This window comes from Tiliqua scincoides, chromosome 3 (genome assembly GCF_035046505.1).
Source record: "Tiliqua scincoides isolate rTilSci1 chromosome 3, rTilSci1.hap2, whole genome shotgun sequence".
In the NCBI taxonomy this organism is placed as follows: Eukaryota; Metazoa; Chordata; class Lepidosauria; order Squamata; family Scincidae; genus Tiliqua; species Tiliqua scincoides.
In genome coordinates this window covers 193,978,529-194,005,117 of record NC_089823.1, presented here as the reverse complement: position 1 = coordinate 194,005,117, position 26,589 = coordinate 193,978,529, and the positions used below count along the sequence as shown (strand labels likewise).

The 26,589-nt window shown below is 43.8% G+C and overlaps 1 protein-coding gene across 2 annotated transcripts in view; it reads left to right on the top strand.

Moving 5' to 3' along the window:
- The first annotated feature begins 2,308 nt into the window (after positions 1-2,308).
- DGKD (diacylglycerol kinase delta) overlaps positions 2,309-26,589 on the top strand; it is a 90,868-nt gene continuing 66,587 nt past the window's right edge. Inside the window, exons 1-3 of one of the 2 annotated variants that reach the window (XM_066619920.1) lie at positions 2,309-2,509; positions 22,810-22,920; positions 24,352-24,432. In XM_066619920.1, coding sequence (XP_066476017.1) covers positions 2,309-2,509; positions 22,810-22,920; positions 24,352-24,432 — 393 coding nt within the window. Of the gene's footprint in view, positions 2,510-8,623; positions 8,686-22,809; positions 22,921-24,351; positions 24,433-26,589 lie in introns of those variants that run through there. The other variant, XM_066619921.1, reaches the window with a different exon arrangement.

Sequence of the window (26,589 nt, the reverse complement as noted above, 5' to 3'; positions counted from 1 at the left end):
TTTTAAAAGATTTATGCCCCTCCCCCCATAACAGGGCATACAAGGTAGTCTACATTATTCATTAAAATGCATTAAAAGTAAAAAGCAAAGGCCAGCATACAATACAAAATACATAAAACATAAAAAGCAGCAGCATCTTAGAAACATAAGCATTCCATTAAATTTAGTGCAAGACCTGCTTTTTTTTCTTTGTGTTTAAGGGCCCAATCCTATCCTATGCAGTGCTGGTGCAACTATGCCAATGGGGCATTCACTGTATCCTGTGGTGGTGGGGCACTCACAAAGACCTTCTCAAGGTATAGGAAAATTTGTTCCCTGACCTTGAGGCTGCATTGCGACTGTACCGGTGCTGGAAAGTTGGATAGGGTTCGGCTCTATGCCATTTAGCATGCCCAGTAAAAAAAAAAAAAGACTTTTAAAAAAGTTCTATAGAATCCAAATGAAAAAAATAGTTTGTTTTTCCAGTATACTCATTTCACCTGCAGGGGTTGGGAGTCAGAGATTAGTGCTTTATGTTGTATTGGGAGGTGGTAAAAACAATCACTGGAGATTTGAATGTCCACACTGAGAGACCTTCGAGTTTGTAGCTGGAACTGGGGTTATAACTTTGCAGGGAGCTGTACAAGTTGCACTCTTGCTGCATGTTGAAAGAGTGCCTATTTGCTTCTAAGATGCTCTGCTTTGTGTATTTGTAAATAAAGCAAATATTATGAAGATGCCTCTGTTTCTTGTGCCCTTTATCCAAATGAAACAAAACTTCACAGCACTACCTTTGTCTCAGTTGTTTACACCGATCACATGCAAACTCACTGCAAGCTTCATACTGAATTCTGCAGTGCAGTCCCAGGACTGCTGCTCATTTTGCTCTATTGAAGTGGTCACCAAACTGTGAGATGTGGCTCCCCAGGGAAACCAGCTGAAAGGAATAGCAGAATTCTAGCAAAAAGCCCACTGCCCTAGGCACAGTCCCTGCATGTGTGCGCGTGCGCGTGGGGGTATGTGTGGCGTACACACCACTGTTTTCCTACACAGCAGAAGGAATGCATTGCTTCTGACTGCAGACCAAAACACTTATCTCTGAAAGCTCCCTAGCACCAGAATGCTCCGACTATAAAGGTGGACTAAATCAGTATTTCTCAAGTTTGTCCTCCGCCGTACCACTTCACATGGTTCACCTATTGGAAGTATCACTGGAAGTAAATGGCGATGACATCATTGCCAGTTATTTCTGGGTTGGGGGGGCCAGATGCAATAGGACAAACACCAGTAAGAGGCTCAAGATGTACGGGAGGGTTTTTTTGAGAATGCTCCAGAAAAAGCATGCTTCAGAGCATGTTATGTTGCGTCTCGCTGCTGGGTAGCAGGTATCCAGGTGTCCTGCAAGTACCACCAGCCACTTCAAGTACCACTGGTGGTACCTGTGCCACTGGTTGAGAAACATTGGACTAGATCCTTCCTCCCTGGGGGCCTGGAGTTTCTTAAACGAGTGTTCTTCAACCTTGGGGTCACGGTGACTTACAGGAAGGAAAAAGGTTGAAGCACCACCAAGGTAAAGGGGTAGAGGCATTCGATGTACCCCTTCAGGTACCTGGAGACTGTGGCTGCAGTCCTATGCGCACACTTGCATGGGAGTAAATCTAATTGAACTCAATGGGGCTTACTTCTGAGTAAACCTGCATAGGATGGCACGGTGTGTCCCAGTCCTGCTTGGGTTCTTAGCAATTGTGCTAAAATTGTGCCAGTCTTTGTGGTAACTTTTTCCGCTCTCTCTAATAAGAATATTCGGTAACATTGAACAGTGCTGGGAAGGCGTAATGGGGGTGTGGAGGGGAGGCTGGCAATAGTGGCAGGGAGGGGGCACGGAGGGGCCTGAGGGGGACCACCAGTGGGTCCCCAGTCTCTTGACTGATTGATTGGTTGATGGGGTGGCGGCTCTAAAGAGGCTGAAGGCCACCATTTTAAGCGACTGAACTGAGCCCTGCAGCTCTAAGCCACCGCCTGCTCCTCAGGCCGCCTATCAGCCCAATCTTATCCACACTTTCCTGGGAGGAAGCCCCATTGACTCTAATGGGACTAGCTTCTGAGTGGACAGGCATAGGAGCGGGCTGAGTGTCAGCAAGGCCTCGGCGCATCTGGAGCCGCCCCGCGAGACAAGAGCCCCGTCCCCGCTGGCGCTCCGCTGCCACGCAGGCTCCCCCCGCCAGAGGGCGCGCTCCGCCATGTCCGCGTGTCCTCCCCTTCAGCCGGCGTGCGAGGCCCCGCGTGCGGCGCTAGGTGGCGCTGCCCGCTCTGCTCCTCACGGTGCAGCATGGCGGCAGCGGCGGCGGGCGCCTCGCAGCCCCAGGCCGGGGCTGCTACTGCTGCTGCCGCCGCCGCCGCCGCCACCAGCGCCGCCGTGGCCCCCACGGTGGTGCCAGAGGAGTCGTCCGACAGCGAGCCGGAGCAGGAGCCCGGCTCCCCGCAGAAGCTCATCCGCAAAGTCTCCACGTCTGGCCAGATCCGCCAGAAGGTGAGGGCGGGCGGGGGAGGGGCTGCGGGGGTCGGGCCTGGAGGGGGAGGGCTCTGCGCCCCACCTTCCCCCCGGCCCTTCGTAGGCAAGGCTGGGCCCCGCTGCGTGGCCTGGGCCGTTCGCTCGCCCCCCAGCGCGTCCCTGCCCCACATGCCTCCTCCCACCGGGGCCCCCCACCACTGTTGCCTCCCTCTGCCCACCGCCATGTTCTCTGGAGCGCCCCCACCCCCAGCGTGGCTTGGCTGCCCCTGGCTTGGCAGGGCTGGTTGCAGGGTCTGGGGGGGGCTCAGCCCTTGGTGGGACCCCCGCCTCCCCCACACTGGGCCTTGTCCCAGTGTGGGGGAGGGAGAGAAGGAGCACAGGTGAGCCTGTGGAGGCAGGGACTGCCCTCTGTGCTTGAGGCAGCTACCCAGGGTAGTCTCTGTGCTTCCTGCCTAGGTTCGTCCTGTCCTGGGTGGCTCAGTGCATGGGAACGCGCTCCTTGGGCAGTGCTGCGGCTTCCCACCGTGCCACCTGGAGAGGGCAAATGAGCTGAAATAGCTCCACGCAGCCACTGTTCATCTGGATGCTTTTGCTTTCTGGGCAGCGCAGAGGCTGGGGTTGGTCCCCATTCTTGTTCCTGTACTGCCCAGAGTAAGGGGAGGTGGTTGCAAGGAGTCCCTGCCATGCAACCACCCTGCTTGCCCACCTAAGCACACTTTCTCTTCTGAGCAATGTGGTGGTTAGGCGGTCTCAGGGTCGCTTCTGGGCAGAATGGGGTGCCCGGCCCTAACTGCTGTTCCATCTAGAGCAGCCCTTTTCAGCCGCTGCGCTGTGGGACACTGGCGTGCCATGAACGGTCCCCAGGTGTGCCCCAGGAATTTGGAAGAGGGTCATTTATCAATAGGACCATTGGGGGATGTGAGCCCCCATTGACAGCACAGTGTGCCTTGTCAGTTGTCAAAAAACAGATGGTGTGCCTTGACCATTTTAGTGCCTTGCCAGTGTGCCACGAGATGAAAAAGGTTGAAAAACACTGATCTAGAGTTAGAGATAGTGCACACCTAGGCAAACTAAAGAGGTTGCTCCTTGTGGTTGTTGCCACCCCTTAATTGATTGCCTTTCTCTGGGGAACAGAATACTCGGCACAGGGCCAACTGCTGTTTTGCCAGACTGTGCCCACAAGCAGAGGAAAGAGTGTAGAGGCCACTGCTACCACCACTGCCACTGTCCTCTCTTGAGGATTCGACCTGCTGGCCTTAACCTAACTGCCATGGTGTCCAGATTGGCAAACAGGTGAGAAATGAGTGAACATAGTGAGGAAGCGTTTCCGCTTCTATTCTCTCTCTCCCTCTGGATGATGCAGTAAGAAGCAACTACATCAGCCAGAGAGAGAGAGAGAGAGAGAGAGAGAGAGAGAGAGAGAGAGAGCATTTGCAACAGTGATTGCCTGGAGGGAGAGCGCTGGTGGATAAAGCAGTGGGTCTACCTGCTAGCCTGCTTTTGAACTGCAGCGAGTGATTGAAGAGAGGTGGCATTAGTTCCCCCTACTCTCTCTGGGTAGCAGAATAGTTGAAATTGGGCCATGTCAGAATACCTCCCATGTATCCCAGCATGTCCAGTCCCAACAGCCATGGTGCCCAGAGCAGGAGAACAGGCAAACAGTTGAAATTAGGCAGTGACTGTTCCTTGGCACTGTTGTTTCTCACACTTTTGGGCAAGTAAGCGAGCAGGGATGTTAGCAAGGAGAAGCCAGCTCTGCTCCCTTGCCTTCAAGAGGATGGGTCAACAAGAGGCAAACACTGACAGGAACAAAGAGAAGCCGCTCTGTTCTATGCAGTTGTCCAGTGTGGAAGAACTGTTGGACAACCAGAGGTGGATGGTTATTGCAGCAGGAGCCACTGCTTGCTCTCCTTGATCATTCACCTATCTGGGCAGTGTAATGGTAAGAATCTGTAATATTAGCTCACCTGCTTGCTCTCTGGTCAGTGGTGCTGAGCTCTATTCCAATCATAGCCCATAGGGATCAGGCAGAGGAAGAATAGGTGGTCACTCCTTGCATCTGGTACTTTACCTAATTGACAGGCAAGCAAGTGAACAGCACCTGTACTGCCTGTCTTTGATTCTGAACAGGTGGTGTAGAAGAGGTTTTCCAGATCTCAGTCCCTCATCCCGCCATTTCTATTTTACCATGTTAAAGACTATAGTAATGGTCTTGAAAAGAATGGGGTCATGTATTGTGCCTTGAAGCCATCTGATGTCCCTTTTGTATATCTTATAAGCATGAATAAGGTTGCCACTCATGATTATTTTGAATAATATTCAGATTTGAATTATTCAAATTATTAGTTTAAATCAGGGCTTTTCAAACTGGGGCATCATGACGCCCCAACCTGTGAGCCCTGGCCACTTTCACCTTAAGGGACTGGGGCGGGGGAGGGGAAGGCAGCAACGTAATCCCCAGGATCATGTCCCTCAGGGGGCTGCAGGGACTGGCATTTACTTACCAGTCCCTGCAGCAACCTCCTGAAGATGCAGGGAGCCCTGTGCGAATGTCTGCAGGACTCCCCAGGTCTTGAAAAGTGAAAACGCAACGATTACACTCCACTTCTGGTTTTGCGGAAGTGGAGTGTGATTGCTGCGCTTTCACTTTTCAAGACCTGGGGAGCCCTGCAGACATTTGCACAGGGCTCCCCACACCCCAGGAAGGCTGCTGCAGGGACTGGTGAGTACATTCCAGTCCCTGCAGCCCCTGGAGCTGGGATCCTGGGGGTTGTGTCGCTGCCTCCCCCCACAAGAACTCACTGCAGTTCAAACTCTTCCTGAGAGTTTGAAAACTTGGTTTAAATAGTAATATTTTGAGGTAGAAGGCCATTCATCCAGAAAAGCTTTCCCTGTTGCTAAATCTCTGTCAGGAAAACCTTCAACTGTTGAGTTGTTGCAAGAGCCAGAAATCTTATTGGAGATACTCTTGCGCACATGATGAAAACTGGATGTAGTATTTTTTGCCACCTTTAGAAATACTAGGCATCTGAAGTTTCTGATTTGTAACTTGGAGGCATTGGTAGTTTGTTAGGGTTCTGGTATATGGTTTGTTTCTCTGATAGTGTTATACAGACTTCAAGTGCAAGTCGTCATACCATGTGTGTAGAGATAAGAACAAAAAAGACTGATGAGAGGCTTTACTATCTTTAGGTAGTTCATCATAGCACCTTTTGGCGACTTTTGGTGACTTGTAGCTCAGCATTTATTGTAGCTTCTCTCCCTCCTCATTCAGAGGGAGAGAAGATAATTCCTTATTTCTCCTCTCTTGATCATAATAATTTAAGGCATATTAATGCAAGGATCTATCTACCTAGTCTCTGTAAGCACATGATCTATACCTGACCAAACATCAGAGGTAAGAAATTACAGATTGTGCACCTGCAGAAGGTGCATGTGCAGAAGCAATATCTATGTATCATGTGCAGAAGCAATATCATGTGCATGTGCAGAAGCAATATCTATGTAAAAAACAATACAAAATGTTGCATCTTCTTTCCTTGAATACTGCTTGTAGTTTCCACATCTTGTGCTAAGGCGGGGTGTCCAAACATTTTGGCAGGAGGGCCACATCACCTCTCTGACACTGTGTCAGGGGAAAAAGAATTAATTTACATTTTTAATTTGAATAAATTTACATAAATGAATATATTAGAGGTGGAACTTATATGAATGAATGAAGGTCTTGCAATAGCTTAAGGCCTATAAAAGGCCTTGCACAAAGAAAGGCCAGCCTTTTCTTTGCTGCTGCTGCTGCATCAGATGTGAAACAGCAAGTAGTGGAGGGAGCCCTTGTCCCACAGCTCACGCAAGAGGTCAAACAGTTGGCCGTCATACTGAGAGTCGTTGCATCAGGCCAGCACAGGCTCCAGCAATTCTCCGGTGGGCCAATTGGAGACTGGGGGCTTCCTGAGGGCTGGATTGGGAGTCCTCGAGGGCAGCAACTGGCCCCAGGGCCAGGGTTTGGGCACCCCTGTGCTAAGGCGTAAAGCCAGGAGCATAGAAAACTTCTGTGCAAACATATTCATAATGGATTGCAGTTCTTAGATTCCATGGGGATATTTACACACATGACTTCCCACATTCCAGCATTTTAACACTAAAAATTAAGGGATGAGAAACTGTCCCCTAAAATATAGGGACACTGTGGTGCAAGAGGATGCCACATTAACATTCTTCTGTGCCTTCAGACTGCAGCTGTTTTTCTGATCCCATGATCACTTTCAGTCTGCATCACAGGTGGCCATGGGGCAAACATAGACTGAAGTCAGGAGCAGCATAGTTCATGCAGTGTCTCTTGAGCACTGAATATTCATGTGGGTTCAACAAAATAATGGCCCATGTATATTTATTATTATTTACAGTAATAAAAAAGTGGTTTACAGAGAAGATCAAATAACTAAATGGCTCCCTGTCCCAAAAGGGCTCACAATCTTTAAAAAAAAAAAAAAAAAAAAAAGACTTAGCTAGCTAAGGTGTGAGAAGATTACTACCTGAAAGGACTATTGGAGACCTCTTGTTATATTTGGAGAGAGTGGGGGTGAATGGGAAATTGGGGGTATTAATCTAGTATTATTTACTTATTTATGGCATTTTTACCCCACTTTTCTCTCCAAGGGGACCAAAGGCAGCTTCTGAATAGTAAGCTTCTGAGTGAAACATCTTTTTTTCTTTTTTAAACTTCAGATCTTTTTCAGACTTCATTGTATTGTACTTGGAAGAGACACTTTTATTATGTAGTGAGATGTTCAAAATCTACATGAAGTACTGTAGTATAGTTAGGGTGCAATCGTAACCCACTTTCCAGCACTGGCATAGCTATACCAGTGGGGCATATGCTGCATCCTGCAGTTGGGGTGCAGGAACAGAGGCCTTTTCAAGGTATGGCAATGTTTGTTCCCTTACCTCAAAGGTGCATTACCCTTGGGTTAGGGTTACCCTTGGGTTACCCATTACCCTTGGGTTACTCAAAGGGTTAGGATTGTGCCTTAGATAAATTAAACAGGGATGGTAAAATCTAATAAAGTTTGCAGTCAGACCTGTTGACGTGGAAGTATTATTGTTGAGGGATGTTTGTTTCCTATTGTGTACTCATTTAGAGTCACTGGCAATGTTCTGTACCTGTAACCTTTCATGAATTGCTTGCCTCCAACCCTGTTAATGCAAGCAGTCAAATCCTTTGTATGTGTTGAAAGTGTGATTGTGTGTGTGATTATCTGTGTTCTGAAGAAGGTGATTGTCAAACCTGCAACTGAAAAATTCTCTGATTGTGTTTGAGAATGGACATTTGAAATTCTCCCTCCTTGAATGCTTTGATAATATTTAAACAATAGTATCTTAGTGACTCCCTTAGGAATAGGGAAGGATGCAGCAGTCTTACTCATGGATGCAAATTTAGAACTGAAGCATGACAGGAGCAAACCTTTCCCAACATTAGAATGAAACTCTCCTGTTTTAACAGCAATAGTTTGAGATATGACATTGATGGGTACCTTTATATTTTACTGTAGTTCAGATACTCTACTGAACTCTACTCTGAATTCCCACTTAATCACTTGCCGTGTTTTGCATCATTTCCTACGTCAATGTGGCTAGAAAAAGCCTAAACACTCTGCTTGTGCTATGTGAATATAAACATTTTAAGTACAAGGATTATAAACAGAAATTGTGTATCGCCATTAAGCTTCCATTACTTTAATCTGCCAAAAACCTCTAGCTAAGCAGTGTCAGTTTCTCAAGGCAACTTGGGATATTTCAAATGATCAATTATTTTGTGATTTGCTGACTTCATTAGTTATACATTTCTTCACTTCCCTTTTAACTTTTAGTCCTGTTTCTTTCCCGTCAGAAGTGGAATTGAAAAGGGAAGAACAAAAGCATGATTAGCACATAATGTTGCGTAGCTGTGTGTGCTATTTTGAGGTTGGGTGCTGTGAACAGAGAAGGGTTTCCTTCAAGATTGACTTGTTGTTAAACTTGAGCCTTTTAGCTACTCGGGGTCCAAGGCTATGGCCCTCCAGTGCCGCACTGAGCTCCAGTACCAGCGCTGGGTATCATTAATGTGCCGTAAAACATGTCTGTGGCACCCTGTGAGGAGGGAGCACCAGTGCTGGCTCAGCCCCAGTCAGCGCTGGACAGATTCCACCCAGAGCAAGGTAAGAGCTCCAGACAGCAGTAAGGGACTTTGGGGAGGGAGGTGTTCCAGAGTGGGCAGAAGATGGGGCATGGAGAGTGGTCAGCCAGGGAGGAAGGGTGGGACCAGCAAAGGCCTGCTCCACCAGATCCTATCTTCTATGTTGGGCTGCAAAACCTGACATGGAGGTTGTCTCATCTGTGCTTGCAAAATAGCCAGTGCAGACTTTAAAAACCCCATTGCGGGGCCTGGGGCTTTCTGCGAGGAAAGCTCAAAAGTCCTCTTCCCCCAAGGAGACCTCTGGTGGGCCCAGTGGGGCTGCTGGATTCAGCAGTCACCGTTTTGGTGCCACTGCATCTGGCAGTGCCACCAGAGATAGGACTGCCCGTCCCATAAGGGAAGCTGTTTTAAAAATATAGGAGGGAACCCTAAGAATGTAATTTTTTTTCCTAATTTAATCTCTTTCCACAGTCACTTTAGGAGTTGCTGACCTTGAAGAGTTCTGGAATTGTAATAGTGTCAATTCACAGCAATGAATCTGTGTCTTGAATTATCCAGCAACTTACTGTACATTTTATGTGCCCATTGCCATAAATAGTGCCTTAACACTAAGGCAACTCAGCTGTTGACAAGATAACATAAAGTCTTCTGAGTGCCCAGAATTTGTCAAATCAGAAAGAGTCAATAGCTGCAGTCTTTTACACACTTTACTGGGAGTAAGCTGCATTGAACACAGTGGTACTTACTTCTGAGTAGACTTGCCTAGGCTTGTGCTGTAAGTTAGATGTGTTTATTTTCTCCTCTAGTTGTTTTTCATTTCTATTCACAAAGTGCTCACAGGTTCTTGTGGTAGATATTTATCAGTGTGTATTGAAGAAGAAAGTGGTACCTTTAGCACCTGTCACATCAAGATTAGATTACTGCACTGTACTTAATGTGGGGCTGCCCTTAAAGTTTTGAAAGAAGAAAACAGTCGCTATGCTCCTCATTAGGAGCTGTAACTCCATTCTGTTCCATTTCCATTGACTTCCCATTCACCATTGGGCACAATTCAAGGTGCTGATGACTACCTTTAAAACCCTAAATAGTTTGGGAGCAGGGTGTTTGAAGGACTACTGCTCCCCTTATGAATCTGATCTACTTCATGTTCATGGACCTTTGTAAGGAGACATGTGACAACCTCTTTTTGCTTGCAATACTATGGACCTGTTATGACAGCAGATTACCTTCTGCTGCCCTAATTGCAGCAGTGATGCTGCAAAAGACATGTTGCTGCATAGAGCCTGGAAAGCAACAGCAGAAGCTGCCATCTGCTTCTGGTATTCACGAAATATCATCCAGACCCTGCCAAGATAAGAATGAAAGAACTCCCCCAATTTGATATAATTCTTTGACAGCTAGACAGAAGCCTTGTTCAGGAAGCACAGTAACTTGCGGGAGTGCATGGCCTGGCTTCCACTGGAAGCAGTGTATGGACAGCTATGCAGGACAGCAGGCAGCCATCACCCGCCTCTGTAGGTAAGAATGCGGCAGTGGCATATACCAAAACCTAACCCCTTTCCCAGGCATGATCCCCCTTCACAGATCCACGCAGATTTGCACTAGCAATATAGTTAGCGCAGGACTGAGGAGACCTGCCGGTTCAGCAGGGGCTTACCCCTGGGCAGGGTAACAAATGTTCCCTTGTTTGAAGGAGGCCTCCGGATGCCAGAACTCCCCCATGGGATGCAGTTGGTGCCACTGCATCACCTCACAGGGAGTCAAGTAGAATTGGCTGTAATTCTTTTTTGTAGGGTATTTCAGAGAAGCAAAGTGATTGTGTTGCTAGTGTAGCATTAAATTTTGAACCTTGAAGTTCAGCCATGAGGGTTTTTAGTGATCTTAGGCAGTGAATTATTAGGGTAAAATGTGACTGGTTTGTATCTTGAATACTTGTTGGTAAGGCAGGTAACACAGGCCAACACACATTTTGCTTCCTTAAATGTTACACCAATTCCTGGGTATATTTGGGGTGCCAGTTCCAAAAATGGCATCTGTTTTGCCCTATCATGTCTAGTTTTGGAGACACGGCATAGCCTCTTTAGTGAATGGTTCAAGCAGCTTCCTCATGAGGAAACCTACACCATGTAGAATTAAGCACAGCCTACACCATGGCTTCCTCATGAGGAAGCTGCTTGAACTATTCACTAATGAGGCTACACTATATCTCCAAAACTAGACGTGATAGGGCAAAACGGATGTCATTTTTGGAATCAGCACCCCAAATTCATATCAAACCACCATAAAGTTTGGGAAAAACTTTTCTGACCCTCAATTTTATAGGCCTATGTAATAGATTAAATGCACAAAACCAAAATCTGTGCTGTGGTGGTGATGAAGAGGGGGTTGTTGTTATTAATAATATTAATAATAATAGCAACAGAACTCATATACAATGAAAATTTTACAAAGTGGTTTACAGAGAAAATCAAATAACTGATGGCAGTTTGAATAGAAACTGTAAGGAAGCATGTTTGTGAATGCATTGCAACATACTGGAAGTAATGCAGTTCTTCCAGAGACCTATAACTCAGGAAATGAACCAGGATATTATATGACACACACAATTGTAAATAACCAATGGTATTTCTTAAGTCTGTTCCATCTGTTTGTGACACATTAAGGATCTTTCATAATCTGATGAAATAACTGCTGGCTTTGACTTCTAATGGTTCCCTGTGTTCTTTTATCTTTGCAAAAGCTGCAGGGTTGAATTAAGCACAGTGTTCTATTACAGCCAATGAAGAATGCAATTTGCAAAGATGATATGGGTCAATGAAAAGATACTGAGAAACTTTTACCTAGAATTAGCACTTTTACCTAGAATTATCTAACTGCTAACAAATTCCGTGATCGTCTGTAAGGTTTGTCCTCTCAGTTTTAAGTACAGTAGATGCCAGAGGATTGCCTACTTGAAATATGTACTACTACCTAGAACAGGGGTGCTGAACATAAAGCCTGTGGGCCAGATGTAGCCTACGGAAGCTCTTTATCTGACCCATGTGATAATTGGGCTCTCACAGCACTGGGACAGAAGAGAGAGATGGAAGGAGGCCTCAGAAGGCAAAGAATGCGATTGGGCAACCATTTTCAACCACTGTCCTGTGGCACACTGGTGTGCTGCGACTGGTCCTCAGGTCTGCAGTGGAAATTTGGGAGAGGGACATTTATTAGTAGGGCCATTGGGGATGCGACAGCACAGTGTGCCTTGAAAATGGTCAAAAAACTGATGATGTGCCTTGACCATTTTAGTGCCTTGCCAGTGTGCCATGAGATGAAAAAGGTTGAAAATCACTGCTGTAGGGGAAGGAGCAGACCAAGAGTGTAAGCGAGCTGTTCAGGCTCTGGGAAACCCCAATTATCATGCAAACCTCACTTTTAACAGTGTTGGTTTTGCTGAGATCACTGCACAGTACACCTCTCAGCTGCTGAGCTGTGAAGTGATGCCTCAGCAGAAGCATTACTGCTGAAAGGGTGACCTGCATGATAATTGGGTTGTCCTGTATCTTGAAAAAATGTTCAAGGTTTGCATATTTTCTCTTTTGTCATTTGCAGCTAATTAGTTCCTAAGTGAGAAAAAAGTCCTTATTTCTGGTCATCACCTGCTTAATCACTTCCAACCCTCATCAGGAACCATGAATGCTATTCAGTCCACTATATGAAACAAGTTTAACACCTAGAATATAAAGAGAATTACAGCCCAGTCCTTTTTATCTTTCCAGCACTGGTGCAAACATGCCAATGGGGTGCTCGCTGCATCCTGCAGTGGGGGAATTCAGAGGCCTGTTCAAGGTAAAGGAATGTTTGTTCCCTTACTTTGGGGCTGCATTGCGGCTGTACTGGTGCTGGAATGTTGGATATGATTGTGCCCTTAGAGTAATGTTCTGCCCTGCACTGTGTACTAATTGGCAGTGACTCTCAAGACCTTAGGCAGAGCTTTTCCCCAGACCTGCTACCTGAGATCTTTGAATTAGAGATGTGAGGGACTGAACCTGAAACCTTTTACGCGGAACCTTTTACGCTGTGTTACTGAACCTTGGCTGCAGTTGGAGATAGAATGTAAGATTGGATTGAGCTTTGGTCTAATATAACAAAGCAATTATCCTTGGGTTCAGAATCTCACTTAGAAAGTGGGAGTAATTTTGCCATGTTGCTAAAGGATAAACAAGATAGATTATATTTTTGGCTATAACGTACAAGTGATTAGTATAAATGCACAAATTTCTATAAAATGCAATAGATCTGTTTAATTATGCTTTAATCATCTATGTAATATTTTTCTGTTTTACTATTTACTCCTTTTTCTTGAGCCTGATTTGTTCTATTAAGTAGGCCAACCCAAAATAGTTAATGTGTAGTGTGTATTGCAACAGGATGTGGTGAGAAACAATAGCAACACAAAGTTTAAAAAAAAATCAGTCACTTAGCTGGAAATAGATGTGTGACAAAAGTAGTTCTGGCAATATCTATTATTTGACTTGCTGTATGTGGATTGTTGAGCAGGTGTGCAGAAATGATCTGTGTCAGTCTGGGGCAAGAGTCTGGGGCAAGAGTACTTGCCCCAGATTGTCCCTTTTCTGCACAGAACTGCATTACATACATGATCAGAAAATGTTAAAAATATTTCAGGTTTCAATCCAAAACATATTTGGAGTACAACACATCAGTCTCTACCTTCAAGTCCTGAAAGATGCCCTAGTCTTTGGTGATGGTTTTTCTGTCCTGTGTACTGGAACTAGTCATATCCTCCCCTTCTTTCCCTAATCTAGCAGTTGTTTTCATATCAAGCTGCTTAGCTGTTTCAGAATATCATATTTCCCCCTTAGTTGCCAGCCATAGATTGCGTCACTTTTCTCTCCCCCTGTCTCTGAGTTTTCTAGACCCTTCTGGGGCTTCCACAAGTCTTTCTTTCTACCACAGGTTTGTAGAATAGGTCTGGGCTATATGGCTGCTAAGCACCATAGAGAATCTTGGGTGTATTTAGGTCAATTTATTTGTCTGCAAACAGGATGTCGGACAGGAGACGCGGATCCTGACAGCTTCAAGTTTCTGCTGCCAGCAGTCCTAGCTGCCCTGTTTGTTAATAGACATTTGGAAAGTTTCCTTTACACACAACTTGGTACCAGTGCTTCTCGAGGGTGGATATTAATATACGTATGTATAAATGTGTGTGTACCTATTATTGATCAATATGTATATTCTTTAGATTGCTAGTTGGCTAAAACATGATCGTTTTTTGTTCTGCCTAGAATAAACTATTTAGCACCTACATTTAGGCTGTTAATTGTGGCGCTGCTATATAAAATTCTCTGTGAGTTCTTTAGAGTATATACGTTAACATCAGTTGCTCTTCAAATTTAGTATTTAGAAGACCCACCAGTTCATGTAACGGTTCCCCCATCCCTTTAAGGGGTGGGGAAGGGGAGAGGCAGGGAAGCGATCCCCAGGATCATGTCCCTATGGGGGGGGTGCTTTACCTGTGTAGGTGAGGCTGCAGGAGGTGCGGGGAGCCCTTTGCAGCCCTCTGCAGCACTTCCTGAGGCTTGGAATCATCAGTGTAAGCAAGCACAAAACACTTCCATTTTGCAGGAGGTGCTTTGCACCCACTTTTACTGACAATCCAAGCCTCGGGGAGCACTGCAGAGGACTGCAAAGGGCTCCCTGGTTGCTGCCCTAGCCCCTCCCCCACAAAGACTTACTGAGGGAGTAAAGCTCCAAGTTTGAGAACCATAGGCCTGAGAATGTGTCATAGAATCCTATTCACCAAACACATTTTCTCATAGTTCTTTTATAATTCCTGAATTCTGTGATTGCACATGTGATTCTGTGAGGAGCCACTCATTTTTTCTGGCCACTGCTTAAAGACAAATCTGCAATGAACTCAAAGAATGAGGTGGGTGGGCAACAAGCAGCACTGGAAACCTTTCTGAATTGTTGAAAGTAGGAAGAGATGACATAGCATCTGTGGTAGATGGATTTACTTGCTCATTTTTTAGCTAGTGTTATGAGCAGTTTAGTGTTAAACAGCCTTTGTGAGCTCTGGCATGATTTGACCCTTTCAGTTTTTTTTGTAAGTCGCCTTTTCATTTGTGAAAAGTTCAGCCTTTGGAAATTTTGCCTGGCGATTCGCCTGGCACTTTCCTTCCCAACAGGAATGGAGAAATGGATTGCAACAGGATCATTGCTGTCCAGCTGATCCGTAACCATTACATCTCTCTCCAAGTCCAATTAAATCCAGAGCCACTCACCCTCTGGTTAGCTCCATGATGAGGTGTTTCAAGGGGCAGTCATTTAGCATATGAAGAATTTTGGACTAGATGGGCCTATGGCCTGATCCAGTGGGGCTGTTCTTATGTTCTTATGTTGGTGTCTCTTTCATGACCAGAACGTGAATTGATCCAGTCAGTATGAGGGTAGTTGAAGTCCCTCATTTATCACAACAGTGTGTGTCATGGATGTCTCTCTGATTTGTTTCCTCATTTCACGGTCTCCTTCAGATTTTTGATCTGGAAGATGATACTGTGCCCTCATGATTACATCACTCCTTGGGCCTAGTAGTTTAACTCACAGCAGAATTGTGGGTTAAACTGCCATGGCAGATTTGGACCCCTCCTTCAATTTCTACTCTAGCTCCTATGGAGTTTGTACCCTGGGATTGCAGTATTCTATTAGTTCTCAGCATTCCACCAGGTTTCCTTTATGCCCGCTATATCAGTGTTTTCCCTAGGCACCAAGCATTCTAATTCCTCCATTTTAGCTCAGGGACCTTGGCAGTTTGTATGAAAACACCTATATACTGAGGTCCCCAAAGAAAGGTTGCTTGATTGTGCCTTCATCCCTGCAGCCTCTTGTTCTGCAGGACTACTATTGTGTCCCACCATGCTTCCACTCTAAATTTTATTGTCATTGATTGCTCTAGAATAGGCGTGTCCAAAGTTTTTGGCAGGAGGGCCACATCATTTCTCTGACACTGTGTTGGGGGCCAGGGGAAAAATTAATTTACACTTCAAATTTAAATAAATTTACATAAATGAATATATTAGAGATGGAACTTGTATGAATGATAGTCTTGTAATAGCTGAAGGCCTATAAAAGGTCTTGAACAAAGCAAGGCTGACCTTTCCTTCACTGCCGTTGCTGCATCATAGACATGAAACAGCAAGCAGTGGAGAGAGCCCTCGTCCCACAGCTCACGCAAGAGGTCAAAAGTCACCCTCCCGCTGAGAGCAGTTGCGTCAGGCCAGTGTGGGCTCCAGTAAGTCTTTGGAGGGCCAGATGCTCATTGGATACTGAGGGGCTCCTTGTGGGCCAGATTGGGAGACCCCGAGGGCCGCAAGTGGCCCCTGGTCTGGAGGGCACCCCTGCTCTGGAACATCTCCACCCTTGTCCCATAGGGATAAATAGTCCTGAACCAGGTGCCACTCAGCTCCTCTTGGCTTTCTCCCAGGGGTTAGTTTAAAAGCTGCTGACCCACCTTTTTAATGTTTGGTTAAAACATCAGTTTTGGTTCTGTCTTGGTTCAGGTGCCACCCATCCCTCTTTTAGAGGCTTGGCTTGTCCTAAAACCTTCCTCAGTGCCTAACACCTTCTAACACCACCTACTCCCAACATCACTGTCTCATTCACACATTGAGCCCTATAAACTACTTAGCTGGCCCTACACATGGAGCAGGTAGCACTTCCAAGAACACTACTTTGGTTAATATGATCTGTATTACATGGTGCTTCATTAGTGGTGTTTGAAGGACAGAACAAGCAGCTTCAATTTGAATCTTGGAATTTAGGATACACCTAGTCAATCCATAGGTGTTTCTCAAAGTCATTTACAAGAATGGGTTCACTTGTCAGTTTAAAGCATTTTTCACTTTTTAACATTCTCCTTCATTTTCAGAGAGTATCAGCTGGCATACCTGAAAATGAAACATGAATATTAAACACGAAGCTAGTATTTTATTTTTAATATATTAACATATATTTTAATGTTCGCAGATGGATTTCTTGGCATCAAAACACAGAAATAACTAAATACATTCTTACTTATGTTATGAAAAGATTTAAATACAAAAAAGTGTGTCATTTTTATGACGTTACCATATTGGAATCCATACATTTTCATGAATGTTATTCTCCACATCTGAAATCTAATGTATAACTGATATCTGCAAACTGTGAAAATGGACTGTCACAATAAATTGAGGTTACTTATCAGTAATTTCAGTTAGTACCATATCAGTGAATCTTCTCTAAAGACTATGGGATACTTAACAGTCTTCGTTGTAAGTTGATAGCTTAGGGCCCAGTCCTGTCCAACTTTCCAGCACTGGTGTAGCTGCAATGCAGCCTCGAGGTAAGGGAACAAATGTTCCCGTACCTTAAGGAGGCCTCTGAGACTGCCTCCCCAACACAAGATGCAGTGCATACCCCATTGGCATAGCAGCACGGGTACTGGAAAATTGGATAGGTTTGGGCCCTTAGTTAATGATAACTGAAGAATTAATAGGTATCAGCTTTAAGCCAACTTTAAATCTTCCTCTTTCTACAAATTGAAAGTTAATTAGGAGTAGTTGCTAGAGTATCAAATTTGAATGTGGAAAATCCAGATTCAGAACCTTGCTGTAGCTATAATCCTGGGCAAGTTACAGTCTCTCAACCTAGCTTAGCTCATATGTTGTGAGAATTAAACACAGCAGCTCACCACTTTTACAAATAGGTGTATTCACACCTTAGTTATGTTAGCAAAGTTCTCTGGTTTTATCTATATGGTTTTGGATACATCTGTCGTGTATATTTGAATGGACAGTCTTCACTAAAGATGGGCTGGTTAATGCAGGCCATTCTTTGTTGACGGGTTCTAGTCTGTGATGGCTGGAGAATTAATAGGTGTTCACTATAAACCAGATTCTATCGTCTTGTTCTTGATACAGTCACTATAATTTGCTAGAACTGCAAAATATCAGCTTCTAGAATGTTGAAAATGCTAAGATGCGCATAGCCAGTAGTGCTATATTTGGAATTGTGGTAAAAGACAAACCTTCCTATGACACTGACTGAATCACAGAACCATTCTGATTGATGGTTGCTCTTGATAACTCTTGGACTAGCAGAATGTCGTGGTAGAGGGCAGAACCACATAGACCTGCAGTATCCTAAGCAAGACCCTATCTTATGATCATAGGGGGCAAGGCAGTCCTTGAGGTATCCTGGACCTATGCCATGTAGGGCTTTAAAAGTCATCACCATGGTGATCATCACCTTGAATTGGGCTTGGAATTGAATGGGCAGCCAATATGGCTGCCAGAGCAAAGCATGGCAGGCTCAGCCCATTGATCCTCAGTGACCAACCATCCTGCCACATTTTATACTAGCTGCACCTTCCAAACCATCTTCAAGGATGGCCTATAATGCTTATGCTTAATCTTTTGATGCACTTTCAAATCTCCTGACTGTGAGAAGGGGAAAGGGAGTGGTCTCTGCTACTTATTTTTACTTGCAGAAGTCACTACTGGGAGCTTAGTAAGGCAGTTGAATTGCAAAAGAAGCCATTGTTACTGTTTTGTTGATTAAGGGCACAATTCAAATGGCGCCCTAGGCCAGTGTACGCCCCTTGCGCCACCCTCCAGGTGTCACAAAAGTGCCATAAGCCACTGTAGGAGGAGGGAGGCTGCTCCTAAGTGCCAGCGCCGGTAAGTTTCATATGACCCGCTGATTGCTTAAGGAATTAAGATGAAATTCCTATAATAAACTTCTTAATTTTAGCGTACAGAACCTCCATACATACCTTTAACCATTGTTGTAGGTCAGTGCCCACATAAGATACCTGACCAGATGTTGAATGTAGATTCTTTAGTACTTCTAAAGATTGTACAGGGAAAAGGAGAAAAAAGTCACATTGCTTTCAAGTGTTAGTCTTTTCTCAGAACTTACTGCTCAGAAGCATTCCTTACCATTGAAAAGACAGAGCAATATTCTGGCGGGGAAATGAACATCACGCCAAAGAAAAGCAGCAGTGTGGTGAGGGGGGGAAACATGTTATAAAGTCATCTTGATCTTATCTCCAGCCTTTTCCGTCCAAACCCACCGAAGTCTTTACTAAGCTGTCTGTCTATAAATAGACCAGCAGCTCCCTTGCGGAGATGGGCAGCTTGTAAACTGCAGGCTTATTCTCTCCCCAGGCAGCATCTGTGTTGTGTGAGAGGCAGCACAAGAGCTATGTAAGGATTTTTGCTGGTCTTTCATATCTAAGTCATGTACCTGTGAAATTCCTGTAGATAATCTAATGCAGGAAAATGCCCTGACTTATTTTTAATTGTGGGACGGACATAGTGACAGCTTTTTTGATTTCTTTGAAAAGAGCATTATTTAAAAGAGATGGAGGCATATTCATCGTTTGCACAGGTGAGTTTATTATGTAGATGTGAGTGAACACCCTGAAGGCACTGGGGAAAGGGTTAGGACATCAGTTCACTAAGATTATGAGTAAGTGTAACAGGAAGGTGATTGAATGGAGAGTATTCATTGCCATTTTTGCAAACTTACATGCAAACTGTGGACTCATAAAATGTAAAATCAAACTAGTGTACTGTTAGTTAAGCCTGTTCTTTCAGTGGAGTATGTAAGTGAGCAAGCAAGCTCCAGGTAACAAGCGACACAGTATAATTTGGGATCCTTTACTAGTGCCACCCTTTTAAGGGCTGACACTTGTTTCTGTTGTGGCTCTTCAAACCCTCAGTCATTTAGTCTGTGCCCCAGTTGTTCGGGCTGCTTATTCTTGGTTATTTTCTGCCTTTCTGTAAATCTTCAAGGTGTCAAATGAGAGTTTAAACATTTAAAGGTTTAAAGGTTGTTTGCTTTATATTTATTTAAAGCAAACTCTACTTTTCCTCAGCTAGGAAGTGTTCAGGGCATTTGTTCAAGAATATTAAAGGATCTTTTTCTTATTTTGGAGGCCAAATGTAGGGCTCTAAGAGTTCACTGTAAACTCTCAGTCCTCTTCTCCAGAAAGCATATAGTCACAGGACCACGCCACTCAATGTTCTCAAGACTGCAGCCTAAATTGTTTAAATAAAACAATGTCCATTTTTTCTTGATGTAGGTAATGATGTAAGGATGATGGCAGGTCCATTTCTGCCATAGCATCATATTTCCTGGATGCCTTTGTAACTTATCTGATGCATGATGAAACTCACAAAATGGCAGCTAGTTTCCAGTGGCCCTCAACTGTTTAATCATATTCATTCACTTGGATACATGTCTTCACTGCAGTGTTTTCAAATCTGGTATTATCTTCCATTTCCCCCCCCCCCCCCGCTGAGTAACAAAGCAGAAAGTCCCTTAATCAATTAGGACTTACCTTTTTTTATATGCAGTAGTGCACTTGAGAAACCTTAAACTCTTTCTCTCAGTCTTGCTGTGACTGATGGCAACTGCTGAAGTAGTTGGGGGATTGTAACTTCATCCTCTTTTTCTGTTTCTTTCTTGTAGGTGCTTAGTTTGGCACACTTGCTCACGTAATCCATGGCTTTACAGCCTACTGGCTCAGTGACTTCAGAGCACCTGTTCTTTGATTGTGACTTGGGAAAGTAGCTGCTAGTAACTGAGCAAAGATTTAAAGTAGTTATCCCAGTGGTTCCTTCCAATTCTGTGACTTTTGTTGGGAGTAGGCAGGCCGTAATTGACCAGGTCTCTTTAGGAGTACTAGAATTTCTGGTTTTGAGGTTACTGAAGTGTTGGTTCCTGTGGGGAGACCAGAGACTTTCTGTAAATAATTAATTCTGTATGGAAGTGGTTCTTTGATGCAACCTCTTCATTTTTTTCATATTATTATGTTGAAGATTTTTAGGGCTCTAGTGATTGACTTCATCCTCCGCAGATACCAGCATCTATCCATACCTGCTCATCCTTATGCATTCTAGGTTGAAAAATGTGTTGTGAGTAGTATTCTGGTGTCAATTCTTTCCTGTTTTCCCATTTGTTGCTTATTGAATTCTGCTCAGAATAATGGAAGAGCAGTTGTGGCACCTTTTCACTTTCTTGTTAAAGTCATCCTGATTTAGAAAGGGATGTCGCTTGCATGCTGGGCTTCAGGGATGTTTCTTCTATAGCACTTTCTTCTCCACTGATTGATGAGGAACCAAGAGTTCGGATAAAGAAACGGATGCAGAAATCTGCAACTGGTTAGGAGGGCAATCTTCTGCAGTTGAACTTTTATATAACATATCCCCAGTTTGTAAATAGCCAGTTGCCTGATCACCTGCAGTGAACAAGAATTGCCTCTGGCTCTCCAGAAGGAAAATATTTGTAAATTGGGGAATACTTGGTTCTTTTCTTTCTGGAGCTTAATGCATAAAAAATGACTACAGTATTATAGGCCTGTATGGGCAGTCTGGCTGGAAGAAAAAAGTTTTGGCTTTGTAACTTATGCACACTTACTTACACAGTGAACACCCATTCTATAAGTCAACTTTTAATGTCTCTTAAAGAATGGGCAAATCAACTCAAGATCTTGGATTCCCACTAACTATTTGGTTTATTTCATGTCAGTATAGTGCAGGGGTCTGTAAACTTTTTGGCAGAAGGACCACATCAAATATCTGGCACAGTATTGAGGGCCAGAAAAAAAAAATTAAATGTAAAATTGAAATAAATACATTAGAGATAGAACTTGGATGAATGAATGAATGGGCTCAAATGTTTAGGATTTCTCCAAGCAACAACACAGCCCAAGAAATAAAGCATACACTTAAATGGGCTCCCATTTCCCCACCCCACAACTCCAGTTGTGTTTGATCAAGAGGCTCTCAGGAGATCAAAGACTGGCTGTGGGCCAGATAGTGTCTTGCCATGGGCATCATCTGGCCCCTGGCCAGGGTTTGGAAACCCCTGGAATAGTGGGATGCTAAGTTTTCAAGGCCATGTAATGAGAATAATATTGCATCTTAATTGTCATATTCTAGGTGACCAGGTATTGTGATGAGCTTGTATTACAGTGAAAGCACTGCTGTGTATATCTTGCTTTCTTAGCCTCTGGTTAGAAAGTGATCAAGCAACTGCAACATTTTCTCCGAATGGTGTGTTCCTCATTTGAAGTGTGTGAATTATTAGAAGTCCTGTTTTCCTTGGGAGAGGAGAGTGTTAAATGGAACATTTAAGCACTATATTATGTCACTCGGAGCTGGCAGGAGCTATGCATTGGCAACAAATTAATGCTGAAGCCTTCGTTTTTCAGTTTGTGCCTTTCATCTGTTTTTAAGATTCCACCTTGGACTTATTTTAATTTCTCTTTTGGTGTTTATTATATTTCCTCATATGGAGTCACAAATGTATCTAGTAAAAGGAGACCAAATGAATATGGGCTAAACTTAGCACTGTAGCTTTGATAGGTTTATTATGTGAATGAGTGTGAAGAGTGCGTGGGTGTGTCTGTGTGTGCACCCGCCTAGTCATGGAGCAGCAAAAGACAAAAGTCCAGAACCTTGTGTGTAGACAGACTTGGCACTTCAGCCTTGGGAAATGGCAGCCAGCCAGCCAGCAATGAGTCAGTAACTAGAATATCTGGAAAAAAAACACACACACCAAATATAAAAGCTGGAAAGATTATTCTTGCCTTTTTATTGCTGCCTTCCTCGTTCCCTTAAATATGCAGATCATTTCCTGTGGTACTTAGAAGCTGATAGCTTTACATGAGGTAGCCTGCTGTGTGCTTGAGTCAAACACAACTAAGCTCACAGTCCTGATTAAACAGGAGAGGGGCCCTGACCTCAGTTCTTGCAACTTCTATGCTTTCTGTATCATCAAAGTTTGATAAGATCACCTTGACTAGTTTGAAGAATTGTATCCTTCTCACACTACGATAAACATCTCCCACACAGAGGAATGGAATCTCTGCCCTGTGTATTTGACCATTGTTTATTGCTCCAGGATGTAGATAGGATCACCAGCTCAGTTTTATGAATGTTGTGGGTATTTCCAGCAGAGGGCAGTCAAACAGCAAAGCATTTTGCTATCAAATTCAGTATTTTGTTTGTTTGTGGTGGGGAGGAGGGAAAGGAAAGGGAAAACATGCCATGTAAAGAATTGTTTCAGGTTTTATATATATATTTGCTTCCAGACTATTATAAAAGAGGGCATGCTGATGAAACAGACCAGTTCATTTCAGCGCTGGAAGAGACGATACTTCAAATTGCGAGGACGAACTCTGTACTATGCAAAAACTGCAAAGGTATGTTGCTAACCAAACTTGTGAGAGGGAATTATGGAACAGGAGTCACCTGGGTTATCTGACCAATGCAGGAGGTTGCTAACTAATGAGGAAGACTGGAGCCTGCAGAATTGCTGTTCAGGATGAGTTCATCCTTACTTGTACACTGTAATCAGATGGACTTACAGGGAACTCTTATGGTTGAGTGCTGTCACTTTGAAAGCAAAATAGAACCATCAAAAATAAAGGTAGTAGCATACTCAGTAGATACCATAGGTATGCAGAATTATATATGTTTGCAAATGAAAATGTAAAAATTCCAAAATGGCCCTGTGAACTTCCACCCTGTGAACTTTTACAATTGGTATGAATTTCCAGGACCTTATGGAATGTTGAGCAGCTGTAGAGATAATACTGTATCTTAAAATACTGTATCTTATGTCATTGTCTGGAGAGAGGAAACTCATATCTTTTTTTCTACTTTTTTGGGGGGCTGGGGGCAAACACTACTGCCACACAATCACAGCTGTGTTAAAATCTTGGATATCTCAATTATTATCTATAGGTTGTAATTTCTGGAGGGGAGGGAGGAGATAATAGGCAGCATTGTGTGATCAATTAAATCTGTAGTTGACAGCAGTTAAGCCACAAAATGTTACACTACTCATTGTAAGTGGGGACAAAAGAAGTTGGATGGCAAGGGAAGAGTAAGAATTGACTGACTTAAACTCTGGACAGCTGGTATCTTTGGAATAGGAAGATGTATGTCATGAAGTTTTCAAAAAGAGAAGAGAGAGAGAGAGAGAGCCCTGTACCACCTGCACTATACAGGGCTATTTTAGGAGAATGGAGTGGAAAAGGACATCCTTTTTCCTTTCCCACCACTCTCCAGAACATTCCTCCCCAACTGTATAACCATAAAGTGCCTAGGTTTTGGGGCTAGCAGCCAGTCAGCTCCAAGCCTAGTCGTTTAGCTATTTTGCATTTACATAGCATAGCAGAACAAGGCTTCAGAGAAGTAAAGAAAAATGCATCCCTTTTCCCTTCTTCCATCTTGATATCTCCCCACCCCTGGGTGATTCCTGGGGAGCATTATAAAGATCCTGTTCCAAGTTGGCTGGAGACCTGAAAAGAAACACTCCTCTCAGAGACTGAGGATATACTACAACATTTTGTTGCAGGAAGCTTCCTACTTCCTGTTAACACTTGCTTAGTCTTCTCTAGCATTCAGGCTGCCTACCTGCTTATCTTCCTATAAGCTTGCATGCTTACAGCATTTGGTAAAAAGAAACATTCTTGCTTAGTGCAACTGTAAAGAAGATAGTGGGTGCGGGGTGTGTGTGTGTGTGGAGAATGGCAGATAACTGGATCTGGCTATAGGGTAGGACACACCTGTATTTGCTTTGCTTTTTATTTATAATTAATTTATCCTCATTTTAAAATTTTTTCCAGTCGATCATTTTTGATGAAGTGGACCTGACAGATGCCAGTGTGGCGGAATCCAGCACCAAAAATGTCAATAACAGCTTCACGGTAGGATTTCTTGCATCACATTTCAATATATTTGAATATTTTTCCTCATGTGTATATGTAGATAGTGTGGGATGAAAGTTTCTTAGTCCTGTTCACAATGAAACTAAGGACCCAGTCCTCTCCAACTTTCCAGCTCTGACACAGCTATGACACAGGGTGTGCACTGCATCCTTTGGGTCATGGGATAGTCACAGAGGCCTCTTCTAGGTAAGGAAATGTTTGTTCCCTTAGTATAGGGTTGCATTGTGGCTGCATCTGTGCTGGAAGGTTGGATAGGATCTGGCCCTTAATCTTCCATTCCAGGAAGCCAGGGCAGCTGCTGTGGCAAACAGGATACCGGTCTTGATAGAGCTGTGGTCTCTTTCAGCAGGACTACCTTTATGTAGTTCTTCCATTGTTTAAAAAGTGCAAGTGAATTTCTGACAGTTGCTTTTCCTTTCTCTAGGTTTTATTTTTTCCTCCACTGCACCAAGAATCTTGGTTTTGAAGTCAGTGTGGAAGGAAAAGTAGCTAGAAAAAGAAGTTGCAGAAAAACATAGTGGGAAAGGCAAGGTTAAGCACAGACATACACTGTTCCTCTCCTATGAGCTACTTCCTTCCCCTGTTTCATGTATCAAAAGTATAATGCTGTTTTGTAATTGCTGCAATTTCATGGCAGCACACATAAGGCAGATTGTTACAGGTTTCAAAGAATGTAATTAACACTTCATGCACATGTCATTTATTATTTTATGTGAAATTAAAAAGTTTACCCTGACTTTCAGCCATGAAGTGCTGAGATTGGTAATGTTCACTTCTGTGGAACAGCAGAATCTTCCTCCTTTTGCAGTTACTTCTACTGGGTGAAGTGCTTTGTCGTATGCAAGAAATAAATTGATAGAGCAATCCTATTTGGCCTTGTTGTCCAAGTATAGCCAAATGTAAGCAATATAAGAGCAGCTGAAGTTTGACATACCTGTTAAATGTGATCATAGTTGTATTTATTGTATTTAGCTAACTTATAAGCGGTTATTTTAATGACTTCAGTTCTTACCTCTATTGTATTTAAATTTCTTACCTTTTCTTAATGTAACCTACTCTGAACCTTTGAAATATGGAACAATATATTCCCCCCCCCCGCCCCAAAAGTGAGTTGAGAAATAGGAGTGATTTTATAGCATGCAAAATTCTGGTGGTTCGTAGATGGAGTGGAGCAATGCCAAAATAACATTGTAAGGTTACTTAAGGATAGAGTATCTGAAGCCTATTTTTCACCCTCACTATAGAAGACCATGGCAGTAGTGTGTATTTCAGGTGGGGCCTCTGTACCTGCAGATTCTTCATTCATAGATCTGGCTCAACTCAGGTCACCCAGACCCACGTTGAGCCAGAGGCTACTGGAGTTGCCCTCCTGAGGCTTCCCTAGGCCTCAGAATGCCTTATAAGGGCAAAAAAGTCACTTCAGTTGCATTTTTTTGGCTTTTTTAGCCATTCTAAAACCCGTGGCGGATGTGGGTGGCCTCTGTGATCTTCAGAAAGCCCTCTGGAGGTGACTAAAGTGAAGCTGTGGTTGCATCCAGAGGGCTTAAAGGGACCTGAAACAGCGGATTTCATTATTCGAAGTTTTCTGTATCCTTGGAGGGGTCCGAGAACAGAGGGGGGCTGCTGATACAGAGGCCCCACCTGTATTACCATTTTCTCATAATGGATGGGAATCACTTCTCACGAGCTATGGTTCAAAGAATAATGGGCATTATTGCTGATGTATCAAACTTTCTACCTTTATAGCAATGATAAGGGAAGATACACATCACAGATCTAGTAAGCCAAAGCGCATAGTACTATGTAATATCACTGCAATCCATAATAAAATTCCAACCTTTCAGAGTAGCATAACCATTCTTAAAAATATGGGAGAATGTCAGCTTATGTATAAAAGCAATTTTTAAGCCTGCAGTCTGTTAAAGAACATTTTGCAAGTGTATATTATGAAAACGGCCTAGCAAACAAAAAAGCTGGGTTATTTTTGTTACTCTTTCATTGGCCACATCACTGGAGTTCCTTTCTAGTTTCTATATAACCTATAGTTTTCTCTTTGTGAATGCCGTTTCTTCTTTTCTTCCTCTTAGAGAATCTTGGAACTGCATTCTTTAAGGCACATTGAGTGAAGAATTGTGC